The sequence below is a fragment of the Gobio gobio genome (assembly GCF_949357685.1).
Source record: "Gobio gobio genome assembly, chromosome: 23".
NCBI classification, from domain to species: Eukaryota; Metazoa; Chordata; class Actinopteri; order Cypriniformes; family Gobionidae; genus Gobio; species Gobio gobio.
Window position 1 is genome coordinate 21271118 of NC_137119.1, and position 27670 is coordinate 21298787.

The following is a 27670-nucleotide window of genomic DNA, read 5'->3' on the forward strand; positions in this document are numbered from 1 at the left end:
TAGCAACAAATTAATATTATTCAACATCCTAGCTTTTTACAGAAAATATTCAGATGTAACCCCCTTTGTATATAGATTATACATAGATTTGTGCAGGCACTAAGACTGGAATTACTGACAATTCACTTCAGTCTGTTCAGAAGCACATTTTTTCACACACTTCGATCTTTGAAACGTTGTAGACCCTTTTGCATTCACAAACAGCTATTACACATTATATGAACGGTAATATCGAGAAAAACATAATAGGGGCACTTTAAAAACAAAATTGAATGTGAACAACTTTCCAAGCGTGCTCGTTTGTATACAAATAGTCATATCATTTTTCCTTATCGCTCATATTTATGCACAATGACCCTCTTGAACTCTCATGTAAGAAGATTAGACCAATGTAACGCACTTGGTTTGAGCCTTGTGTATGTTGTGTGTTATGTTTCAACTACCTTAAGAACAACTTTGTCACATTTAACCAGTTCTGACATCATAATCCTATTCAGACTTTAGTGTGAATGTGTTTACAAGAAGTTTCATTGACTAGTCTTGGATTTTTTTGCACTTGTTTACTGAAAAGTCCACAGTCCATGAACAGCGTCCTAATGTTTTTGCAAGAATATTTGAAATGCATGAACGTGACAATGAAGTGAACCCAGAGAGCTTTACATTTACAAACATGTCATCATTTTTGTGAAACACCCTGAAACTATTCAAGCGTGCCCAGAGGCTGACCGAAACTGTAAGCGAGTAGAACATGATGCTTTTGTTTCTCATCCACATGATTTCAGCTGCGCGGATATTCTCTCTCACGCACTCTGTCAACTGAGACTTACCAGAAATGGCAAAGGCCGCTAATGCTACACCATTTGTGTGTGTCGAGCCATTTACATAAGTTAACACTGACTAGTCAACTACTTTAGGTAAAATAAGTGAAAATGGGTAGGCATGCAGACTCCAAACCATGATACAATGAACATTGTGCATTTTACAGAATAATTCCCTAATTTTCGAAAAGGAATTTTTATTCTACCTTTCAAAGGTTTGGGGTCTTTAATAATTTTTGGTAACACTTTGGAATTAGGTTCATTAGTTAACATGAACTAATAATGAACTGCACTTATAAATATATTTATCTTTGTTAATGTTAATTTCAACATTTACTAATACATTATTCAAATCTTGTTAACATTAGTTAATGCACTGTGAACTAACTTGAACAAACCATGAACAGCTGTATTTTTATTAACTAAAATTAACAAAGATCAACTAATGCTGAACATGTAACATGTTGTTCATGGTTAGTTCATGTTAACTACTGATAAAACCTTATTGTAAAGTGTTACTGAATTTTTTTATTTATTATATTTTTATTCAGTAAGGATGCATTAAAGGTGCACTATGTAATTATTATTTTTTAAACATCCAAAAACCACTAGGCCAGTGTTATATATTTTGTTCAGTTGAGTACTTACAATATCCCAAATGTTTCCAACTATTGAAAACTATGTTTCCAGTGTATTTGTTAAAAATTACTATTTTAACCAAGGAACAGGGACGTGTGAGGGAGTCGCCTGTCGATGACATCATATCTGCGTTCCCCTCGGTTTCCGGTTTTATTTTGCAGAAACGCTTTACTCTGACTGCAGTGTGCAACAAGTGTCAGCAGCCGCCGAGCGAACGCACAGAGTAACGTCATAACTTCATTTTCAATACACACAGATGTATCTAATATGATAAACAGAGCTGCGTTACCTCATACTCATGACTGGAAAAGCGGAAATGGCGCCGGCGACTATGCCATAATAAAAGTCCCGCCACTCGCAAGGCGTGTGTTGGGTTCATCTTATTAACAATCGCTCATGCGACCTTGCTCAGCTCCACAACACTCTATCTTGCTCTGCTTCATACTACAGTAACGTTAATAATCGCATCCATTCAAAATACAAAACAATATTACTGCTTTTTACTGTGTTTTTGATCAAATAAACGCAGCCTTGGTGAGCATAAGAGACTTCGGTAACACTTTACTTAAAGCCTTTATGTATAATGCATTATAAAGGTATTCATAATGTACGTTATAATTAATTACATCTTTTCATAAATAATTGTAACCAAAGTTAAAATGCATGTTAATATTCACAGATTCCTTGTTACAACTGAAATTGTTTGTCGTGTTTTAATGCATTATACTTTCTAAAGATGTATTATATCTGTGATATATCCATTTATGAGATCATACAATGCATTATTAAGTGCATCACAAGGCATAATTATTGCATTAAGCTTTAAGTAAAGTGTCACCGAGACTTCTTTCAAAAACACCCGGTAGTTTAATTTATCTAGAAACTCTGAGACCAGACTTACCAAACAAAATCAGTTGTGTTTTTTTTCTTACTGGATGTTTGCTGTGTGTGTGTTCATAGATTTCGGTGCGCCGCGGCCAGGTCATCCCGGCAGAGGTCCTCCGGTCAGAAGCGTGTCTTTGGAAATGAACATGCCTGCTAAAGGTGCTCAGGGTCAGTACCCTCTGATGAGGAACAGCAGCCCCTACTCACTCATGCAGCAGCAAGGCATGATGGGAAACCACAGTGTCATGCCTGGTCAGCCCAACATGGTCAATGCAGGTGAGTTTAGCTGGGGTCAAAGATGCAGCATTGAAATTATGTTTAAATGTGCAGTAAGAACAAATAAAGCTTGTCTGCACACATGCTCCAAATCGCTTGGCTTCCCCCACACTTAACACCTACTATGAGAGGAAAGTTCCAATGCAGCCTCGACCGTGTGCAAACCTAAGTTTCACTGTGATCGCTGATGCACAGTCAAGTATGACGAACGTGAGGAAGACAAGAGGAAGACAAACGTGTAAAACGGCAAAAAAGTGTTGAGTCAGATCAAAAGAAAGCCCCTCTGTTGTTTGTGTATGGAGGTGGGTTGCATTTGCGTGCACATAAGGTGAGACTGTGAGCGGCTAGATATGAATGACTCATAACCTTCGGAAAGAATTGCTAGGTTTTTTATCTGATCATATCATAATTTTATTTTCAGGTGATAGCTTTTTAAATCTCAGTTATGTGAATTGAATGATAACATATTGGTAACACCTTAGTTTAGGGTCCAATTCTCAATATTAACTAGTTGCTTATTTATTAGCATGCTTATTACTAGGAAATTGGCGGTTTATTCTCTCGTCTCAGGGGGACATGAGGGAGGGAAGCACGGTCATTCGAATATACTACCGGGTTTCTACTGATACGAAGCTTAATGCTTATCGGTGAAGTAACCCTTTAATCCTACCCAATACCTAAACTTAACAGCTACCTTACTAACTATTAATAAGCAGTAGTTTATTGAGGCAGAAGTCGTAGTTAATAGTTACTTAGTCTCAGCCTCAGACGTCACACCCTCGGATCGTTGGCTGAACGTCTGATGCATATGGCACACTTTTCTGGAAACACTTCAGGAGTTTCGAAGTCGTCATCTGATCGGTTGAATTCTACAGTGTGTCCGCAAGACGTGTGTTGCGTTTTTTAACGGTCCGTCTGGAAACAAATCCTGTGACGCCAAACTCCCTCGCTGAATGAATGCCGTCATGTTTACAACTGTGACAATGTGCGCTTACCAAGATCAACTAAACAATGGATTTTGTGAGTATGTGAAGTTCGCGGCTCCATTGTTGCAGTAAACTTGCACAGCGTTCTTGAATGAATAATTTATAGATGCAGGTCGGTCTGTTATTGCACATCAACTTTACATTTTCACACCTCTAAACATGACTCGGAACAAAACGAACTGTGATTGGTTGCAAACGTCCTTTTGGGCGGTCCTTGACCAATGAAAGCTGCGATAGAGTCCAGACCGTAAGTCTGAAGGTCTGGCTATGCGAGACTAATAGTTACTTAATAGTGAGAATTGGATCCGAATCTAAAGTGTGACCCATATTTTATATATTCCATAATTTTTTTTCCCGATATATATAATTTATTTTGTCAATCCACCCTTCGTGGGCCCTTTAGGTCTGGCCCACTTTGCTACAGTCGCTAACTCAGATAGGCTTTACACAACATACGAACATGTTTGTTTGGGAATGAAAACTGGAACAATCCACGGTAACTTCTTAAGATTTATTAAAAGATTTGTGGAAAAATGCCTCCTGTGCCTTCCAGTGCGAACAGATCGTGGTCCTGAACTGCCCCTCATACGCAAAAGAACGATGCGGAAGTAAACAGGAAGACATTAAAGTTATGCGTTTATTTATCGTGTGATCTGCCACGGAAGCCAGTGAATTTATGCACAGCCAATTAAAAAACTAAGACGAGGATGCGAAAAAAGAGAGCTTTTAAACATTTATGATTCAAGCCCTCATGTTTTGCTTGTATTTAGAGCTGTCACTGTAATACTAATGAGCTCTGACGCATCACTGACTAACTTTCACAATCAGTCTTGATTATGTCGGGTATGTAAAATCTTTTGAAGTGACTCCTATGAGCGCAGAATTGTGACGATGTAAAAATCACATGAATTCTGGTATCACATTGCAAAACATCTGACCTGTATCGGATTTAGAAGCACATACGGAAGTGGCACAAATCGGAATTAAAAAGGAATCAGATTCCATGTTGTTTGTGCTGTTCACACTGTCATGAGAAAAACAGATCGGAGTCACAAAATCGGATTTTGGCCACATTTGTCTGCAGTCTGAACGTAGTCTATAACAACATTTAACCTTATTTTTGGATGTTATCCGTAAAACTGTGTTTAAAACTATCCCGAATACATAGAAAAAGAACAAAAGCTTGTGACAATAGTAACAGTTTCTAAGGAAGACCAGGCCATCTAATGCACCTTGTTTTGCACTGAATGATGACTTAAAAGACAACATGAATTTAATACTGACAGTATTTCCTTTCATGATAATTATTTTACTCTGCACGATTCATCAGTGCATGTTTTTACAAACATTTCTTTTATAAAAAATATATAATCACTTCTGAAACATTCAAAAGTTTGGGATCTGTAAGATTTGTTTATTTTTTTGAAAGGTCTCCTAGGTTTGCCAGGTTTGCACAACAAAACTAGCCCAATGGCCAATCAAATATAGCCCAAATTGTATGTTAACCCACGGGAAAAAATCAACCCACAGCAACAGTTTAAAAGGAAAAACATGGACTGGGCAACACTAATGCTCACTTGTGCTCACCAAAGCTGCATTAATTCGATTAGCAGTCATATTATGAAATATAATTACAATTTAAAATGGTTGTTAATATATTTTTGACTTAACTGTAACTTTTGATCAATTTTATGCATCCTTGCTGAATAAAAGTTCATTTCTTTGTCCCAAAACTTTTGAACGGTTGAGTAAATTCTCACTGAAAATTGTTTCAATCAAAAATGTTACATTTAAAAAATGTAACAAAAGTTACCTTCAAATAAAAACCCCTTCTCTTTCTCTTTCTCTTTGTTTTTTTTTTTTTTTTTTTAAGGAGTCATGGGTAGTAACGGTGCTCGTGTAGGAATGCAGCAGGACGGTTGGGGCGCACAAGGTCCTGGTCCTGTCGGTAGCGCGACCTCACCCGCCACAGCCGCTCCCGCCGGCCAGCACTCTCTCCCGCAGGGGGCGCTCCACGCTCGCATGGTGCCTAACTCTGGCACAGGCATGCCCATGAGGCCCAACAGCCAGCCTGGACCCAGACAGATGCTTCAGCCCCAGATGATGTCCAATGGTAAATGTACACAGCGCAGATATTTCTGAGCTTTACAGGAAAGACTTTTCTTCTCAGTTTGCTTTTATTCCTGACCCTAACAAGTGTTATTTAGTGACTTTTGCTTTTTTTTTCCTGCAGTTTTAATCATGTTTTATCATTTGCTGTTTCTTCCTCAGCCCAGTCAAACATGGACATGGGCATGGCTGGCCACCAGTTTCCCCAGCAACAGGCACCGCCCAATCAGACGGCTCCATGGCCAGACAGTGTGATGCCTATAGAGCCGGTGCCATTTGGGAACCAGAACAGGTAAACAGCATTTTTTATTGTCACTATTGTTAGACCCTCTGCTTTATATGAGGTGTGCGCTGTGTGCACATGTTGATTTTGTCCTTCCTTAACAAAATTGCTAGACAAACGCACTTGGAGGTAATCAATTATGGGATATCCCATCATTCCTGTCTCAGTTACTTAATCAGAGTCTCTCGTGTCTGTCAGCTCCATATACAGCAGTTCTCAGGAGGATGTGCTGTGCCCTCCTGCCCCTGAGGGTCCGGCCGATGAGGGCGCTCTCCTCAGCCAGCTCTACACGGTCCTCAAAGATTTTGATGGTCTAGAGGAGATAGACCGTGCACTTGGTATCCCGGCATTAGTGGGACAGGTACATTTTTCTTTTATATCCCAGTCCCATTTTTCTTTCACTATATTGACTTTATTTCTTTAACAGCCCAGTCGCTTTTTTCTTTCACTATACCTAGTGATGCACAGAAATAAAGTTTGCATTTAGACAACAAAAAAATAAAAATTAAGTTTGAATAATCAATTAATCAAATTTAAATTAACTAAATGCTGACTCTATTTCCTTTCATAATAATTATCCGCTATGTAACTATGCACAATTTATTAAAAAAAAACTATTATCTTGACTTCTGAAATGACTTTTAATTTTGATAACCAAAAATTAATAATATTTATTAAATAATCAACGCTTAAACAAAAACTTGTTGTATATAAACATTTAAATTGCACATAAGGCAGTTTTTACATCAACTTTTGTTTATATAATTAATATAATTGTTTCTACTCCAATTTGTCTTTTCTAGTTAACTAACCAGCTATGGACATTGAATGACTTTCCTAAGGTACAGTAAATGTAATGTTACGTGACATTAACAAGCTGTTTTATTGATGTCTTTCCGCCGTTAAAACACTGAGCGATTACATGAGACATGATTCTTTTTTTGGCCAGATATTTTCAGTTGCTGATATTTCTGTGCATCACTATAAAATCCAGGACCGGACTATCTGATTTATGTGTGCCAGTTATTAATATTGCACCTACACAAGACACACAGTAAATAACGTGTATTATTGCTTGTTAAAGTGTAACCGTGTATCCTCACACATGTGTTCAGGCCCAGCCGGTGGAGCAGGATCAGTTTCCTGGTCAGGACCCCGGTATGATGATGGATCAGAAGCCGCCCATGTACGGACAGCAGCAGTACGCTGCATCCCAGGCCCACATGCAGCAGGGCGGGTACACACCCATGCAGGACCCCAGCTTCCACGGCATGGCGGGACAGATGCAGAGGCCGGGTTACCCCATGCTACGTGTGCCGGCCAGACCAGGACTCAGGCCAACCGGGGTCGTCCCCAACCAACCCAATACCCTCAGACTACAGCTTCAACACAGGCTACAAGCACAGCAGGTATAGTTTATACTCTCAAACACAAGAAGAAAGCCCAGAGTGTGATTCAAGTGGAATAAAAGTGGTTATATTTTTATTTCTTGTCTATATTATTTTCTGTCTATACCATCAATATCAAGCACAGTGATCATTTAGTTGCTTTAAAGGGATGGTTCACCCAAAAGTGACAATTCTGTCATCGTTTACTCACCCTCATGTTGTTCCAAACCGGAATTACTATGCTAACATGCTAAAAAGATTTGCAGGATGTTGGTAACCAAATAGTTTTGGTGATCATTCACTTCCATTGTATGGGCAAAGACATTTCTCAGAATAATTTGTTTTATTTGTATGTGAGCTATGCCTTTAACAAAACCATTTCAAGTGGATATAAACAACACAATGGAAAGCTTTCCCTGTTTTATGTTTAATTAATTGGTGACAGTCCACCAATTAGCTTAGCTTTGTTAATCCAAAGACTTAATACATAATCGTTGTCTATCCTTATATACACACAAACACACACATACATTAAAGCTAAAGATGTTATTTAATGTAAATCAGACATCAGATGGTGACTAGTACCGTCTGTGGTTAGCTGCCCCCTGCTGGACATTTCAGGAATTGTTCCTTGACCTCATTTGGGTTTATTTAGGGGTCATCGCTCATAACTGTTTGGTGTCTGATCATTTTAAGCTACCAGCAGTAATTATATATAACGTGATGGTTATTATTTAAAATATAATTCGATTTGATTTAAAAAATATATTTATTTTTTGAAATGCCTTACCATTTTTTTCTTGTTATATTTTTAGCTTTTTTTATAGGATAGTAATAGTATATTTGTAATATACTATATTACACCACAGTGGCATTGCAAGACTAATGGTATTTTGTATTACAGCCCTAGAATGTTTTGTTGTTTGTATCACTCCACTTGTGTTTTTTGGCTACATAGAATTCCAATTTTATGGGTCATAACGAAACCTTTGTTGGCAGAGCAAAAATAAACAAAATATCTTGTCCTATTGTGTTTGGAAAGCCTTTTAATTGATATACAATTATTCAAAGCTGATGTCTATCAGTATCATACAAACAAAAGTAGAATACAATGTAGTTTAAAGAAAAAAAATAGCTCAGATGAAGCCTCTTTTGAAATAATTCTGAAATGTGCCATTATATATTTGTGTCTCTCCCAGAATCGTCAGCCTATGATGAATCAGATGACTGGAGTGTCAAATATGAACCTACCTCTAAGACCCAACGTTCCAAATCAGGTACGCCTAATCAGATCCTGCATACTCTCTCGTGCGCCGATGTCGAGCTTGCCTAAATAACATGCAGAACTCTGTCTTTGTCTCCCAGGGGACAATCAACGCTCAGATGCTGGCCCAGCGGCAGAGAGAGTTGCTGAGTAATCACTTGCGTCAGCGTCAGCTGGACCAACAGCGGCAGCAGCAACAACAACAACAGCAGCAGCAGCAGCAGCGCAGCATGGTCATGCGAGCCCAGGGCCTCAACCTGCCGCCCAACATGGCTGCAGCAGGCATGCCCGGAACCATGAGCAACCCTCGGATCCCCCAGGCCAACCCCCAGCAGTTCCCCTATCCGCCCAACTACGGTACAGGACTGGCCTCGCCGCCCCCCTCCACCAGCCCTTTCTCCCCCGGTTCTCCCAACCTCCCTGCCCCCCAGCTCCTCTCCCACAGCGCCATGCATGGCTCTCAGATGAGTCTAGCTAACCAGGGGATGCTGGGCAGTCTGAGCGGACAGTTTGGGGCTGTTATGAGCCCTCAAATGCAGCACAGTGCCTTTCAGTTCCCCAGCTCAGGTACTGCCTGCCCTTTCTCTCTGTCTGTGTGTCATGCGCTTTCACACACACGCACAAACACCTGCGACCAGCAACGCTACAGGCTTAACTTGTGTGATTGGAGCGTACGGTGAAAAATCAATGGCGTCCAGGGCCGGTCAACGTGGTTTAATTAGAAACGCAATAGTTCAGAGACAGGTCAGCTGCGTAAAAATACAATTCCAGCAACTATTGTGACATCCGATGTTAAAACTCATATTCTAAAAGACCTGAAATAATTAGTTTATGCGGAGATTATAATTTTGACATTATTTACTCACCCCCAATGTTACTCCAAAACACTTTTTTTCTTCTGTGGAGCACGAAAGAGGGCTTTTTTTAACTTCCTAACCAGATTTTTGTTTTGAATGAAGAATGAAAAAAGCATCATAAATGTATCATAAAAGTGATTTTATTCAGTAGCCAGGATGTTCTTAAAAATTCACCTTTTGTGTTCCATGGAAGGAAGAAAGCCAAGTTGTTATTGTTAACTAAAACGGTTATTTTAAATCAAATAAAATCGAAACATTAGATGAAAAACTTAAATGAGAATTAGAAATGTTGCAACTAGCTGAAATAAGATCAAGTTCTAAAATTACTAATAAATTAAAGCTGAATGTAATTTATTTTCAAAATGATAAAAGCATGTAACACAATTACTAAAATGTAAACTAATATTAAAATGAAAAATGTATTCAAAATATAAAAAGATTGTACAATAGCATATAAATAATACTAAAATAGCATTAGAAGAAAGTAATTCGGGTTTTGGAATGACACGAGGGTAAGTAAATAATGACAGTATTTAGATATAGATTTTAAGTTAATAATTTAAAGAGATTTGTAGTTTCAGGATTATATTATGTACTGTATTATGCGATTTAGATGCAGCCATAAAACTTGAAACCAAAATTCACTTGAATTTAGTAATGTTCGTATTTATAATCTGAACTTTAGGAACTGTTTCAGTGAGTATTTGGCCTTTTAAATATCTGTTTGTAGTTGTTCAGTGAAGTACTGTGAGGTAATAGGTTATTTAGCACTTTATGCTTGTTAAGTACTATTAATTTAAAAAAAATATTTATGTAGTGCACTTGAAACATCATAATGGTTATGGCAGAAGGTGGCACTAGAGGGCAGAAGAGTCACTTGAATGTTTTCCCCAAGTACATGTAATCAGAATATATTACAGGAATATCCCACGTTATTTAGAAATTAATATCTATGAGCAGAATGCTGCATTAACACAGAAAAGTATTATGATTTCAGTTTGTAAAAACAAATGGTGTGATAATTAGCATATTTTAAACTACCACCTGCTCAATGACCCTATTAGCCTTCCATTGGAATTACATATTATGAACTGCATTTTGCATATTTTATTTACAAACTGAAGAATGAGTTGGTCATATTTTGTGGTAATCAGCAGAATTCAACCGATCCAGACATTAAGAATATCCAGCTTTGCCACAGTAGATCTTTAGGTAACACATGAGCTACCGATGCAGTCAGAGTCAGTATATCATATTTATGCAAAGCTTGTGTTGTGTCAAACTGTTGATAACTGTGGCTGTGTCTATGCCTGTGCTGTGTCATGTGTCAGTGTCTGTCCTGCAAAGACTAATTGGCTGATGGTGATCAGTGGAGGCGGAGCAGTTGATTTTTAAACCAATTATGCGGTGACCCAGACCCCACCCCCCAATCCCGCCCATTACCCACCCACCCCTCTTTTCTCTGGCTGCCTCAGCCACTAACACTAACCTGCATGTGTAACTGTACCTTACTGCCTGCTTAACACCTCTAAACCCCTCTAGTTAAACACGGGACACCAATCCCTCATGATTCCTCACTTTTGATTATGGAGATGGGCTGAAACACTTCTCAACATGATTTATGCTTTGACATTTCTAAAAATGATGATCAGCTAATTAGTTTGGTAAATTAATGATTTGGATTGGTTTGCATCTAAGACTAGTGTGTGTCTGTGAGTATGTTTGTGTATGTTTCGATTTTGATGTATGAATATTATGAATCAATTTTCTGTTGTAGTTACAGATTATAATTCATTTCTGGGTGCTGAATGTGAATGCGTGCGAGAGAGTGAATATGATGTGAATAAGGCGCTGTACAGTAATAATTATGTGATTTTGTGTTTGATTTCTTTGATGTATGTTTATTTCAAGCTGAGGTTTGTCTCCTCACATCTGTGTTTGTGTGTCAGGTATGAGTCAGCAGTCGGATGGCGGGTTCGGTGGTGCCGCCACCCCTCAGAGCCCCCTCATGTCTCCCAGGATGGGCCACGCCCAGAGTCCCATGATGCAACAGGCCCAGGGCAACACTTCTTTTCAGTCCTCCCCTGACATGAACGGCTGGACACAGGGCAACATGAATGCCAACAGGTGCAGCTTTATCACATGACATTATCTATCCAAAGTTGCGAATTTAACTTGTGTGCAAAATTGGAATTTTGCATAAAACATTTGTGAATAAAGGACCGTTTCCATCCATTGAGTCGAGGAGAACAAAATCGTCTCTTCCTAATAAACTGCCGCTAAATATCACAAAGAACAATAGGAGAAGCAACTTTATATAATAATTTTCATAATAAATGACTTGCGTCTCAGAGCGTGCAGACGAAAAGAAAGCAACATGTTATTTTGCTTGCGGAGGCCTGCAAGCCTTTGGAAACGCAGTCAAGTAAGAGAGTTCATTTCAGATGCTGTGCAAAAAGGTCAATCCGCTGGTAGGTCCAGTTATGCCGTTCCATCGTGCAGTCACATGATTTTGTTTGATGCGCGCCAAGGGATTTATTTGGTAAATGTGTTTCCATTGTAGTTTATGCGTATGCACACATGTGCGTTTTCTTATCCGATAAAAAATGTCTGTCCAGTGCGTACGTTATTTTATGAGCATTTTTAGAATTTATACACATCTTGGCGTTTCCATCCAGCATTTTTTTAATGTGATATCCCAAAGGGCCAGTTGTTCAAAACATTTAATCTGGATCAAAATGATCTGGATTTTGAAATCCCATGTTTTGTTATCCAGGATCAGGTAACCCATCTTACTTTTGTACCAGTTTTTCAAAGCAAAATTGGATTGAATCACCCTGATCCAGATACACACCTTTTCAGATGACCAAATCTGGATTACCAGTGCTCTAGGGAGCCCCTAAAGGGACATGGTGATGGGAAAAATATGAGTTGGGGGAAAAAAAATTCAAATGCTTTTGCATTCTCTCAGAAAAGTTTTGTGTAGCGTTCACCCGAGAAACCTTTTGACTGGTTCATCTCTTATAATTTATAAGAGGTAAAAAGTCTTATAAGTGATAAAAAAAAAAACATTTTAAATGTAATATAATATTTTTGTTTGATATTTACAGCTGTTTGGGGATTATTTTATATGGCTAAATCTTTTTTTTCTTTGACTGTAGGCTACCGAAAGGCTAGCCTAATGTCTACTTCTAATTTATTACTTTAACAATTAGCCTACCTAATCAAGAGCAAAATAAAATGTTTTTGTGTATTATATGATACAAATGTTGTATTTTTTGACCAGTTTTAAAGTTTTACTAAATTTTCTTCCTGGAATCCACCTTGAAATCCTACCCCCTGTTGGGATCAGGATGATCCTGTTTTTTGGGATCAAAGTTATCCAAATCCTACTGACAAGTTTTGAACGACACAAACCGAAGGTTTGATCCAGATTAAAACTAGGATTGGATTCCGTGATCTAATCTGATTTCAGATCCCTTCTTTCCCTTTTGAACAACCCATTTTCAAGATTTGATCCAATCCGATAACCAAAATCCGATCAGCTTACCTTTGAACAACTGGCCCAAAATGATAAAAGTAGATGGATGGAAACATAGCTACTCGCATGCTTCCAAAAAAAAAGCACACCAGGTATCGGTTTCATCCTTTTGCTAGTAAAGTAAGTATGTTGACATATTTGTGATAGCTGTATTTTTTAATATACAAATTGTGTGGTATGTATGTATTTATGTGTATGTATATATGTACATATGTATGTGTATATACATATATTTACATATACACATACACACCACCAATCTAAAGTACTTTTTTTTTCATTAATTTAAAGAATTTTTTTAACAAATTATTCAGCAAAAATGCATTCAATTGATCAAAAGTGACCGTAAATGCATAAATACATTTAAAATAGAAAAGAGTCCACTATATATTTCATTATATTACAGTTTTTTTAACAAACGAGTGCAGCTTTGGTGAGCAATACATTTATATTTTTCAATTATTAAAAAAAAACCTTTTTGTCCTAGACAATTATGTAGGAAACATTTTACCACCCCTAACCCTAACCCTAACCTTTATGTGCTTCCCTCCACAGTATGTTCACGCAGCAGTCGCCACCTCAGTTTGGCCAGCAGGCCAATAACAACATGTACAACGGTAACGCCATGAACCTCAACGTGCCCATGGCCACCAACTCGAGCAACATGGGCCAAATGGGCAACCAGATGAGCATGAGCTCGATGAACTCTGGACCTGGGGGCAACATGGCCAACATGGGCCCTGAACAGGTTAGACACATACAGTCATGACGTGACACCTTCGTCTGTGAAACGGGGGAATGTTTATTGCCTTTTGGGAACCCGTTCAAGCTCCACTGTTCCCAACAATCAACTCAATTAGATGGTTTGAAAGCTCAAGCTACTTTTAAAACCCATCTTTAGAGTGAAACTACTTTGCAGTACTTGTCCAACTCTCAAACTTTTCAGCGCTAAATAATGAAGCACATTTAAACTCCTCAATGTTCCAGCCAAGAGTTTAGTAAAAGCGTTGCACCGTAGATTTATTGGATGCTTTTATTTACTCAAACCATTAGACATAAAATGTCTAATGGTCAGACTTTAAGTGTCTGAGGTCACCAAATAGCGTAGTTGACTCTGCAACTAGCTCGTTAATAATTTACTCTAATTATCCTGGGTAATTCTGCAGATGAGAGGGATGATGCAGAACTAGACATAATAGGACAGCGATGTGATTAGCCGCTGGCAATTAGTGCCCGCTTGAGGTGGATCAAGAGATCATATATGCAGACATGACAGACTTTGAGTGCTAAATATCAGACATGACGTCTATAAGTCAGGTAGGGCTTGACCACACATTCCTGCACTCCCAGAACTAACCAAATCTTATTATCAGATTATAACATTAGAATCAGTATTGTTGTGGTTTAAAGGGTTACTTCATTGATTTAGCTTTAAGCTTTGTATCAGTAGAAACCTGGTAGTATATTCAAATTATGGGTCTTTCCCCCCTCATATCCCCCTGAGACGAGAGAATTATGCATTTTATTTCTATAAAAAATCCTCAGATGGCGCAAATATCGTCATTTTGCGTCATCTGAGGATTTTTTGGCCAAAGGCTAAAGACTAAAGAGGGATCTCACTCACAGAATGTAAATGCGCCCGGCTAGGCCTCGGGCATTCATAACGGAGCGCTGCAGAGAAAAGGGAGTGTTTAAACTTTTCAATGAATTCCTATGAAAGTTTTACTTCCATATGCGATCAGAAAACGCACCAGACTGGACACACGTCGTGAATGACTGCCGCGCTTACCTCAGCTCTACTCAGCTTTTCGCTCTCGTGATGAATGAAATCTGAGCCCTGCTGCGTTTGAGACGTGACTTTCGTTCGGCTCACTCGCATGTTATTGAAAAGACACTTTCGTTTTTTAATTGTAGTGTTTATTCTCTAACTGAACAAAATTATTTTATTACTATGAAAATCTAAACGACGGTGGGGTGGAGCCTTCAGCGAAGCAAGTGCATTCTGGGAGTTGTTGTCTTTCATCCACATGAGACAAAAATACATTTTCTGTCTTTTCTCAGTCTAGAAGGCACCAAAATAATTTCACATTTCTACTACATAAATGACACAGTTTAAATACACATTCATCTTCCCAGCGCTGAAGTGCCCCTTTAATCATGTAAATAAAAGCTGAATAAAGTCTTTTTACTGTGTTTACATGTTTTATATATTATATATGCAATATACAAATATATACAATATTGTTCAAAAGTTTGGGATCAGTAATTTTTTTCAGCAAGGATGCATTAAATTGAGCAAAAGTCATGTTCTTTTCAACCTTTCTATCCATCAAACAATCCTGAAAAAAATATTAAGCAGAACAACTGTACTCAAATTTGATACGAAATGTTCAAATAGATTTCACAATAAAATTTCACAATATATCTTTTTACCGTAAAAAGTTTTTATGAAATAAATGCAGCCTTGGTGAACATCTTTCTTCTTCCATTAAAGAAGACATTAAAAAATATCTTATTGACCCAAAACATTTGAATCCTTTAATATGTTTTCCTTTAAAGGTGCAATATGTAAGTTTATTTAAATATCCAAAAGAAACAAATGTTATATATTTTGTTGACTTGTGTACTTACATTATCCCAAATGTTTCCAAGAATGTTTAAATCCAGAGAAATAAGCAATTTTAAGCAGGACATGGACCGCCTATCAATGACATCATACCCGTGTTACCCTTGACACACCAAAGAAACTTTAATATATGATGTGTTTTATTAGACAGATGAGCAACTGTTTGGATACATTCATCAACATAAACTAATCATTGTTATATAGCTCAATACAGTTAGTCTTATTGTTTAAATCTCGTTTTCTAGATTTACCGTGAGTACCATGTTTTACCATGCCTAATATCGATCTAGCTCACTGCCGTGTGCAAGAAGTGTCTCATAGTAGCCGCCGAGCAAACCCACGGAGTAGCATTATAACTTTCAACACACTCAAATGTATCTAATGTGATAAAACAGTGCTGCGTTACCCCACATACACATGACCGGAAGAAGCGGAAGCGGCCGTCTGTGGCATAATAAAAGCTCCTCGATCATCAAGCGACCTCTAGCGGCGAAAAATTACATATTGTGGCTTTAAAATAGTTCTTTAATATGTTTTCTTAAGTGATGCACTCTCTCGCCAGTTATGTAGTAAGGATTTTTTTTTTGATGCTTTACACAGTCCGCTGCAGCTTTTAAGCTTCATTAAATAGTATGAATATTTAACCAAGTTGCATCGGTTTGATCGTGTGCACTTGGTGTTGTTATAAGTCCACAGGCCGTTGAAATCTCAGTCCGCTGATTTATTCCCAAGATGTGTGTATAGTCAGTAGTCTTTTAATAATTTAGCATTTTGCCATTAGTGGAGGTTTAATGAATTATTGCTCTCTGTTTCTTAGCTGTAATTATCTCTTCATGACAACACAAAGTTTGGCATTACAACACATTTTAATGAGGGGTGCCTGAAACTGGGTTACAAGAGCTTTTAAAAAGTACTTCACCTGACATGATTTATTACAGTGTATCTTTTGCAAAATAACATCCCCCTCATGCAAGCATATTCTCATATATTTTGATGAGTATCTGCATTTTTATAAACTTTGTTCACACTTTAGATTAGAGTCCAATTCTCACTTTTAACTTAATATTAGCTACGTCTTTTTCCTCAATAAACTCCAAATTACTGCTTATTAATAGTAAGGTGGTTGTTAAGTTCAGGTAACATACACTTAGTGATATACTTGCTAATAAGCAGCAAGTTAATAGCGATAATTGAACCCTAAACTAAAGTGTTACCAAACATATTATTTAAAAAATGACTCTTTAATATGATTATGGTGAATTGAATGCGCTTCACACCAAGTCATGTGGCTTGTGCTTCACAATCGACTGGATTGTGACCGCAATTTTTATGGTTGCAATGTGCAACACAGACAGTTTTTGTCATTTAGAAAATTTAAGTGTAAACTTAATGAGTAAAATACGAAAAAACACTTTTGACAGTTTACTCTTAACTCTTTCCCCAGTTTTGGTCATTTTCACAAAACGTTCATGGCCCTCAGAATATTTTTGAACATTCAATACATCAAAACAAAAAGAACAGAGCCTCTGCTTTTAAGGGAAAAAAAGCTACATTTTGAACAAAAAGCTGAGAAAATCACCTTTTTGTCAAAGACTACAACTTTCATTTTGCTTGTTTTTGTTGCTTTTTTGCCTGTTTTCATCCGGAGATTCTGAACGCTTTCAGAAGATGCCTAATAGCGCCCCCCTACCGTATAACAATGAAAACATGGATTGCAGCGTCAACATGTTTTCCTTTATCAGAGTAAGGTCATAAACAGTTTAAGCATAAACTCATTGACACAGCTAAATGTTTGTCCCTTACCCTGATTTCGCCTGGTTTCACTCACATTAAAGGGATAGTTCACCCAAAAATTAAAATTCTGTCATCATTTACTCACCCTGAAGTTGTTCCAAACCTGTATGAATTTCTTTCTTCTGCTGAACAGAAAGAAGATATTTTGAAGAATTTGGATAAGCAAACCATTGATGGGCCCCATTGACTTCCATAGTATGGGGGGGGGGGAGGTTTGGAACAACTTCAGGGTGATAATGATAACAGGATTTTAATTTTTTGGTAAACTATCTCTTTAACCCTAAAGCCATCTTCTGGGCCAAATTTTTTTTTTTTTTTAAATACTTTCCTTAATCTGAGCGGTACAAGACTTGGCTACTTTGCCTAAATTTGCCACCTGAACACACAAAAAAATGGACTCGATTCTACAATGTTAAGTGCTTGAAAAAAAAAATCCTTAATCCCACCTTCACACCCATAGAAATGAATGGTAAAAACTGTAATTCCGAGCATATTCTTTTTTTATTTGTCCAATAAAAAAATAAAAAAATCCAACTCAATGCAGATCATACATACACACAAATGAAGGAGTGAGACTATACAACATTCTCAATGTGGCAAACACTCACATTCACACACACACTCAAACAAACACATCCACAAAAGCATTGCATTGAAAGCCTTTTAATGAGCCTATAACAGAGTGAGTTTTATTTTATTTTTATTTTTATATTTTTCACTCACACATACACAAACAAAGGAATTAAATGAGCCAATAACTGGGCAATTTAAAAAAAAAAGTTAAAACATTGGTTTACAGAGTTCAGCCCATATGCAGCCATTGAGTTCTATTGCCATCTAGTGGCTATTGATATTTTAGCTTTAAAAAGAAATTAATACCATCATAGGTCACCAAAGTCATCACATTTTTTGGTTAAAGAAGTTAAAGAAATATTAAATATAACATAAAAATAAGCATATTTTACATTAAAAATATGGTACTTTTAGAGGTAAATAAATTAATTAATACCCCAAAAATCACAAAAAAGCATAAATTGATAGAATTAATTTTTATCAAACATGGTGATATAACATTTATAAAAAATAAAAAATAATTTGGAATCACACTTGTGACCTTCATGCCCAAATGTGTCCACGAGGGTGGGATTAAGGGCTGTTATGTGAGGGTGGCTTGAGGGTTAACAAGCGTTCTGTTGTCTTACTGAAGTGCGCATGTGTGGTATATAACAGGACAGTGTCCTTATTACGATTTCAACACATTCAGACATCTCTGACTCTTTCTTGACCCAGGAAATTATAAAAATGTTTTCTTATCTCTTCAGCCGAAGTAGAAGTTATACAGTCAACATACATGTGTTTGCATGTAACCTGGGAGAACGAGTTAATTCAATAAGTTCATTTCAGGGAGTTATCAGCGTGTATGTTAATGTGCTCCGTAACAACCACCACATATTTAAGAGCAGATATGCAATGAACAGCACAATTTAAAGCATACACAACAACACCACTAAATAACCAAGCAAACAATAAAACAGAAGTGAAAACACATGTTTTATTCATACCATCCATGATGCATGCCGTAGGAACCATAGTCCTGACTCCAGCACTGCAGATATCCCTATAGAATACTGCAGGGACGACATATTTTTGTAGGCCAAAACCCAGAAACATGTTAGCAAATTAGCACTTCCGGTTCCATTGTCCCAAAGTCAATGGGTTTTTTTAGGGGTTTTTTTAATGGGATTTTGAACCCTCTGGTGCTCTTCGATCATTTCTGACCGGAAAATGTTCTGTTTTGAAATGTAAAAAATCACTGCTTCATCGGAATGATATGAAACTTTTTTTAGCATTAGGTATGTAAACACACAAAAAAATTGGGGTCATGATTCGAGCATGCTAATTGTTCGTAAAAAAAAAAAAAAGCAGTGTTCATTGTCTTCGGTCATAAATTACCGACCATAGGAAATTAATGCGAAATTGGCAAAAACACAAAAATTATCCGAATATTTGTGTGTATAATCTCCAAATCGGCCACGATGCTGAAAAAAAAGTATACAGCAGTAAAGGGGTGACCCTCTAAACTAAATGATCAAGAGTGTGATATTGACTCATCCACTCACACACACACGCATACACACACCTATGAAAAACTGAACCTATGAACCACATTTTGAATTTTTAAAAATCACAGCTTCATCAGAATGATATGAAACTTTTCTAGCATTAGGTATGTAAACACACAAAGAAATTGAGGGCATGATTCGAGCACGCTAAGTGGTCATAAAAAAATATACTCCCACTTGTGCTCTTTGGTCAAAAATGACCACCATAGGAAATGAATGGGAAATCTGCAAAAACACAAATTCACAGAAAAAAAATCTATATTTCTGACAACAACAAAAAAAATATCTAAAACTTTATAATAAATAGTCTTTTTTATTTCTAGAGATTTTTTTAAATATATATTCAAATCCATCCAAAAAAAAAAAAAAAAAACATTAAATGTGTTCAAAAGAGAACTTGGGAGTTCTCAAGCCTCTCCATAGAGACCTCTAGTAATTTTTTTTTTTTTTTGAAGGCCTAGTCTATTTTACGCTGAAATACTGCAATAATAATAATAATAATAAAAAAATTACAATTTTTTTTAAAATAATTTTCAATGGCAAAAATAGACCATAAATATTGCATAAATATTAAAAAATACCATCAAAACATCTCAAAATACAAAATTAAAAAGAAAAAAATATTATTGAAGAAAAATAAATTGCATTGGTTTTACTGGGGTGGAGGAAGTTTAATTTTTAGGTGTCCGGTCACTTATGACCGGGAAGACAACCAATGCAACCCCTAAACGAAGAGCACCAGAGGGTTAAAGACTGAAATAAGGTCTGTGACACAAGCTCAAGATATTTCCACGTTGTATTATACAACATAAAATAAAAAAAAATAATAATAATAATAAGGACTGAAAAAGTTATCACAAAGAGACTTTATATATATAGGAAGATGGTGCGCTCTGATTACTTATGAATGGGAGAAAGTGCACTGCCCAATATGGCGATTAAGCCCAGCCTTCTAAATGAAAGAGCCAATCGTTGATTAGTAAGTTGCTATAGAAACAGGAAGTGTTCTGGGATTGCGTGTGCACATTAGCTTTGTCGAGGGTGAAAATGCAGGTTTTTTTGTCATGATTCAAGCCTTTAGAAACAAAATTTGAGACAGTTGTTGTCAGATTCCATTGGTGATTTCAAAAATTAAATTTAATTGTAAGCTTGGCAAACAGTTTTGGAGAATTTCCACATTCAAAGAGATAGGAGCTGTCCGAGAGACATTTTAAAGATGGCCGCCGAGTGAAATGACTTGTCTTAAAGGGATAGTTCACCCTTGAAATGAAAAATCTGTCATAATTTACTCACCCTCAAGTTGTTCCAAACCTGTATGAGTTTCTTTCTTCTGCTGAACACAAAAGATGATTTTTAAAGAATGTCTGTAACTAAACAGTTGATGGACCCATTGACTTTATTGTATTTACTGTATTTCCTACAATGGAAGTCAATGGTGTCCGTCAACTGTTTGGTTACGTGTTCAGCAGCAGGATGATATTCATACAGGTTTCAAACAACTTGAGTGAGAGTAAATGATGACACAATTTTCATTTTTGGGTGAATTATCCCTAAAGGGACTTTGGTTATCAGAAGCGTGGTGGTGGTGTACAGCCTAACATTAGTTTTTTATTTCTAGTGATTGTATTTAGGCTTCAAAATTCATAAAAGTTGTGTTCATTCATGAAAATGATCTTGATGGACAAAGCGTGCAAGTATCAGAAACTTTTGTTGGTCACAGAGCTTCATTCCAAAAAATCCTATTGGACCATGGGTGATGTTAACTTTTGGGTTGGACTACAAAAATACATAATCACTGCAGTTCTTTAGTTATTTACAACTTCATTATTGTTCATTAATATGGCATGATATGACCTCTCTAGTATTCAAAAACGGGCTCATACATGATTTTTGTGGGAAATGTGTTGTGTTGTTTTTCATTTTATGAATGCTCACTCAATGCTCAAGTCTAAGACCGGGGTTTTTTTTCTCTCCCTTTCTCTTTTCACAGCAGAAGTATTGTTGACACGGGGCAGAGGACATCACAATGCAGTAAACCGAGTTTAATGAAGATGTTTCATGAGTGATTTTCAGCTGCAGCGTGATCAAGGAGAGTTTGGAGTGATGCTGTGCTATTTAAGCTGCTATCGGGGCCGTACGGGTCTTTAGAGAGCCTGTCTACTGCCCCCTACTGGACATCTCTAGAGGATGCATCAGGGGTACTGGAGCTCGGAGGGGACGGACACTCTCTCTCTCTATCTCTCACACACACTCACACACACACTCACACACTGACACTTTGATCTTCTGGACCTAGAGCCCCCCCTCCCACCCCCTCAGTCGAGCACGGCCTTCTGTCTCGTACTTACACCGAAGCCCTTTCCGTCAGTCTGCTCCGTTGCATTCACCGTAGTGTGACTTAGGTCTCCCCTGACAGTGGCATCGGAATCCTTGTCTCCCATGAATGTATTCCTCCCTCTCTCTTTTTCTCTGTCTCTCTTCTCGTTTCTTCCTCTGGACTTCAGGCTCTTCTTAAGAAGACGTTCTTTTGCCCAACCATCTCTCTCCCCGACTCCTTTCCAATCTGACGTTCCAAAACAGGCAAGAATAACTGCATTTGAAATGCACGCTCAAAATTCAGCCACTTTGCCTTTTTGTTTTCTTTATTGTTTTGTTTCAGAGTGCAAATAAAGATAGAATGATGTTGAAATGGCATCTACGTAGATTATGAGAATCCAGATGATGGTTTGTACAATTAGCTTAATTTAGTCAAGAGGTTTATCGTGTATTAAATTAAGTTTTATTCTAATGTATAGTTTCTTTTTTTAATAACAGTGTAGATTTCTTTATAAACCATCAGTTAGAGAAAAATCACTCGGCATAAGAAAAAGTTCAACATACCTCTGGATTTTATTTTCCTTGGTCCAGTAGTTTCACATCTGAGAGAAGGTGATTTTGTTGTGGTTAGTCAAATGAAATGCTGGTAGATTGTAAATACCAATTCTGGGGGGTGGGGGGGAATTTGTTTCGTGTTATATTTAATTTCTCCCCCCAAATATATTCCCCCTTCCTCCCCTCAAAGTCCAGTCTTAACAGTTTCTGGAACGAGGACGGAGTTTCTCACGACGAGCATGTTCGTTTTGGCGGGAAGATGAGGATGTGCTGATTCCTGTGGTACTAAGGAAGGGGAGCTGGGGTGCGGTGGCTCTTCTTTCCTGGGTTTGGGGGTCTGAGAGGGTGCTGTGTGTACAGTGTACAGATACTCGCTTGCTTCTAAGCCTTTAGCCGGAGCCCCACCGAGAACCCAACACAGCCATAAACTCAACACTGAAGCGTGCTTTCTTTGTTGTGTGGAGTGACGTGCTTCATGCCAGATGCTATAGGTACAAGCAGAATCCGGTGTGTGTAAGAAAAGACAACAAGCAATAAATATTACTTGAGGTTTTCTTTTGTTTTGTAATTTTTGTACAGGACTTTTCAGGAGACACATTTTTGCTCCCCGTTTAAACTCAGTATTAAAGACAGATTTTTTTATTGTGGTTTCTATTTTGAGAAAAAAACAAACAAAAACGAGATGTCCAAATCTACTTGTTCCTCAGTGAAAGCAGGTTTTAGTTCTGGTGTAGCCAAAAAAAAAATGAATGAATAAATAAATAAATAAATAAAGCATCATTGATGTTTTGCGTGGCTATTCCTACATTCACACATTGTTCGCCATCTTGAAAACATCCGGATCAACGGTTGAGATTTGGATCAGCGGTCACTACAAACACGTTAACTCTTATCGCTGTAATGTTCGCAATACAGTCCTTGTTTTCTAGCTAGACTATTTGAGGACGAAGCCAAATTTCCTCGCCTTCGAATTGATCGGTAGACTTACACATGCCACTTTCATTTTGTTTTCGTCTCATGTCTGCACACAGTATCGGGGTTAGATTGTTGCTTTCGCTGAAAATATCGCCATGTCATCTGTGTTTAAGCTGGTGTCGTTTAAAAAAAGTACTAGGCCTACATGTTTTTAAGTATATACTGTATGTACCAGCAGCAACTGAAGTTTGCGACGACCAGCTCTGTCATTATTCGCTGAAGGTGCCGTGGTTGTGTACGAATATACCTGGTGTTTTGGTATAGCTTAGCTTTTCCTTTTCAACACTGTAAATACAAGTTTGGTTTCACATTGTTTGGGGTGAAGCGTCACTCTGGCCACCATTCAAAATGCTTTGTATCCTTTGAGAAGTGCACCTGCATTAATCTCGTGTGGGATATTCAATGATCGATTTCAATAAACCCGCTAGCATTTGTCGACTAAAACGAGTACTTATTTATTCCAAGCTTTTTTTGGTCACGGTTTCGATGAATGTTGGATGCCTTGAACAAGGACTGACATCCATACGCATCTATCATATTGGAGAAAAGCCAGTTTTGAGGTCGCACATGTACCACTACCCTCTGCAAAGTCCAAAGATTGTCAAGATTTTGAAATAAATATAAGCCATGACGTGAAGGTGGTGCAGAGTTTTCTAGACTTTTTATCTGCTAGTGCAAAGAGCCATTTGTCCTAAAATAAAGGGAAAAAAATCAATGGAGTTGTAACGGCTATGGAATTTCCTAAAATGAGTTGTCTTACCTTACCTTTTGGTTTTCTTTTCTGAGACTTTAAATGTGTTTTGTATAGTCTGCCAATTTCTTAGAGCTAAATGCAACAACCTTGAAATGCTATAACTTAGCATATTGCCTTAGATCTGTTTTACCGTCTTGTATATTACAAAAGTTGTCTGTATTATATTTGTATAGCGAATCATTGACAGGATCGACCCAGTTCATCAATGGAAACTTACAGAACTCTCTCTCTCATCTCTCTCTCTCTCTCTCTCTCTCCTCTCTCTCTCTCTCTCTCTCTCATCTCTCTCTCTCTCTCTCTCTCTCTCTCTCTCTCTCTCTCTCTCTCTCTCTCTCTCTCTGTCTCTCCCTCACTCACTCACTCCCTCTCTCTCTCTCTCCTCCAGTCTCAATATTGCTCATTTTCCATGTTTTGTTTGTGATCAGTTGTGGGTTTTATTATTTTGTACAGTCCTGATTTTACCCTCTCAGTTATGTGTGAGAATGAAGACGATGCAATGGGAAATCGAAGCAATATGTAATTTATAAGGACTTTTTGGAGAAAGCTTACAGTGTTGCGCTCCTGAGATGTATTTTTTTTCCCAGTTGTGGTCACATAAACATCTCTGTTCATCCGCATCGATGTGTGTAATCTTAGTGTGAGCCTTTTATGCAAAGTTAGATATACCGAGAGAAATTTAAATACAGTTATGCAAGTTGTCAACTAATATGGCTTTGCTGATGCTATTTGATGTTGAATCAAATTGAATTGTAAATAAAGAATTCTGTTATTGCAACATTTATAATCATCTCATGGCTTATGTTTTCCATTTTACTGAGAAAATAATTAACATATCTTTCTAAAAGCTTTTGAAAACCTTGTTCGGCCATATTTGTTTCGATTAATAATGGCGCGCTTGCCAAACCCTGCGGATAAATGAATGAAGCGTCAAAACCTGTTAATGCCACAAAACATATTTATTCAATAATAATAAAAATAGCATTAGCTGTAAAACTTGAAGAAGAAGAAAACAACTCCCGTTACACATGAACTGACTAAATATAGTGTCTAATTTAATATAAGAGAACATCAGAAAAGACAATTACGAATTAGAACGTCTTCCTGACTGAAAATATAGATATTTACATTTTTTATATATGAGACACGTAGGCTATTGTAGGATCCATGAATAAGATGAGAACTGAGGAATTGATAATCATAATCATTAGTTGTAGCCTCATGATGGTTTATTTAGCCTAATCAAAATAAAGTTGCCAACATTTTTTCTGTGATTTATTAAATAATTTACAAATAAATATAGTAGGTTACTATTATGTAAATAAGTGTTATGTAATATTGTTAATAATGACAATTACAACCGTGTTGTTTGTGGTAGCTACAACATTTTTAGGCTACGCTTTATTTTATAGTCTACATTTAAGCAGTGTTAACAATAATTAATAACTTAGGGTTAGTTGCATGTAAATATGCATAATTTACTATTATTACTAAGTACATGTAACGTAACAAGAAAACTGAAGTTTTTGCTTAATAATTAGGTTACTTTTATTTTTTAATACAAATTTGACCCAACAGAACTTACACACTAAAAAATACTGGGTTGAAAATGGACTAACCCAGCAATTGGGTTGTTTTAACCAAGCGATTGGGTTGTTTTAAGCAAACATTTAACCCAATCGCTGGGTTAAAACAACCAATTACTGGGTTAAAACGACCCAATTGCTGGGTTAGTCCATTTTCAACCCAACTTGGGTTATTTTTAACCCAGCATTTTTAGAGTGTAATAACAATAATAATTATTGTCCTTTTTATTTAAAATAATTATGGTTTTAGCTCAAAATGTATGATTGTGTTAAAGTTTAAAAAGTGTATAAATCGCCGCAGCATTTGGATTTAAAATAGCTTTTTTTCCGAAATAAAATGACCTCCTATGAGTAGGCCTAAAGCTGGCTGTGAGGTGTAAATAATTATCCTGTGAAACTCAACTTCGTCTGTGTGTTAAACTCCATGCTTATGCTCATTAATTCCCATTAGTACATGCATGCTGCCACTGACTTTCGTTTTCACACGCGGCCTCTAAACTGAGCTCGTGCCGTTCTCGCCGTGGCCCGGTTAGGAGCGGTTAACTGTGCGCCTGCAGTAGTTAACACATTAGAGACTGCGGTGCATATGAAAGAGAGCTGTGAGAGGATTCTCAGTGCTGCTGCTACAGCGTGTTAAAGTGCAATTCCCTGAGGATCAACCCAACACTGACCAATGACAGCACAGATCCGGGAAAGGCATCCCCTCTCTAGTAGCTTTCCTACACTCAACCATATGTCTTCAGACCTGTCTCAAGCTTCACACACACAAGACCTGAGTTCAACGCTCCTGAACCGCCAAGTAAAGGTTCCCCAAACACAAGAAGAGGATCTCAGGACTTGCACAAGTCGCTATATATGGTAAGAACACTTTTAAGCAATTACAATAGCAAAGTTTTTTTTCTCAAGTTTTGATGACAGCAATAAATTATTTGTGTTTTATTTTGCGTGAACACCATGGATTTAAGCCCACTCTTCATGTGCAATAACCAGCTGAGGTCAGGAGTCTATGGAGCATGACACCTTTAATGCTCTTTAAAAGAGTTGGAAAGGCTTCATTAATGGTGACCTTTCTTGCTGACCCTCTGTTCTTAAATTGTAGTGTCACGACCCTCATTAGTCTCTGTTAGTGGCACAGTTTATTCCAGTGATCCGTTTAGAAAATGGCCAATTGGGAAAAGTCGAGGAAAACCGGAAAACTTTAGCTTTTAAATTCTCTGCAGAGTTATTTCTGTTTTGGGTTATACTTGACAAAGCATTTCACAGTGCATTAAAACCTTTACTTGAAATGTCTTTCTGCAGGCATTTAGAAAGTCATATTTTGTGTTTGTGTAAAATATTGTCATACTTTTTTATTTGCTCAGTAAAAACTTGAAAGTTGAAATAACCAGGCCAAAATTGTTCTTGATGATGATATTCGCTAAACATTTCTTTATTTAAAGTGGGTCTTAGTGTGTTTCTTTTATTTAAATCTGAATTTGAACAAAATGGGACAATATACACACTTAAAAATTCATAAAAGTTCTTTATTGGCATCAATGGTTCAATGAATAGAATATAACGTCAATGGAACATTTCCATTGCATTAAAGGTTATTTGTAGTGAAAAGTTTTTTTTTTTTAGATTATTAAAATGTTCTTTACTTTAAGAAAAAGGGTTCTTCTAAGAACCGAAAGGACTATGTCCTCTTAAAATTTAATTTGAATTGTTGTCTGAAATATTTAAGTAAAATCAAAGTGGTACCAAAGTTAAAAAAATTTTTTGGAGAAAATCTGACTTGAAAATGTAATTGTGAAAGTTGGAAGATATTGTATTAATGATGAAAACCTGTTTACAGTCTACAGGGCTGAACAGAAACCTGAAGTGAAATTGTCCTCGGGTCCCCCTCATCGGCTGTGGTG

At 37.2% G+C, this 27670-nt stretch overlaps 1 protein-coding gene across 5 annotated transcripts in view; it reads left to right on the plus strand.

Moving 5' to 3' along the window:
• The window catches only part of ncoa2 (nuclear receptor coactivator 2), a 134316-nt gene extending 110441 nt beyond the window's left edge, over nucleotides 1–23875 (plus strand). For 2 of the 5 annotated variants that reach the window (XM_079805752.1, XM_079805751.1), the window contains exons 13-22: nucleotides 2418–2618; nucleotides 5478–5717; nucleotides 5876–6005; nucleotides 6195–6357; nucleotides 7112–7405; nucleotides 8584–8661; nucleotides 8750–9215; nucleotides 11455–11632; nucleotides 13602–13794; nucleotides 21580–23875. In XM_079805752.1, the coding sequence (XP_079661878.1) occupies nucleotides 2418–2618; nucleotides 5478–5717; nucleotides 5876–6005; nucleotides 6195–6357; nucleotides 7112–7405; nucleotides 8584–8661; nucleotides 8750–9215; nucleotides 11455–11632; nucleotides 13602–13794; nucleotides 21580–21594 (1958 nt within the window). In that variant the 3' untranslated portion in view covers nucleotides 21595–23875. The remainder of the gene's footprint in view (nucleotides 1–2417; nucleotides 2619–5477; nucleotides 5718–5875; nucleotides 6006–6194; nucleotides 6358–7111; nucleotides 7406–8583; nucleotides 8662–8749; nucleotides 9216–11454; nucleotides 11633–13601; nucleotides 13795–21579) is intronic. The other 3 variants (XM_079805754.1, XM_079805753.1, XM_079805755.1) reach the window with 3 other exon arrangements.
• The last annotated feature ends 3795 nt before the right edge of the window (nucleotides 23876–27670 follow it).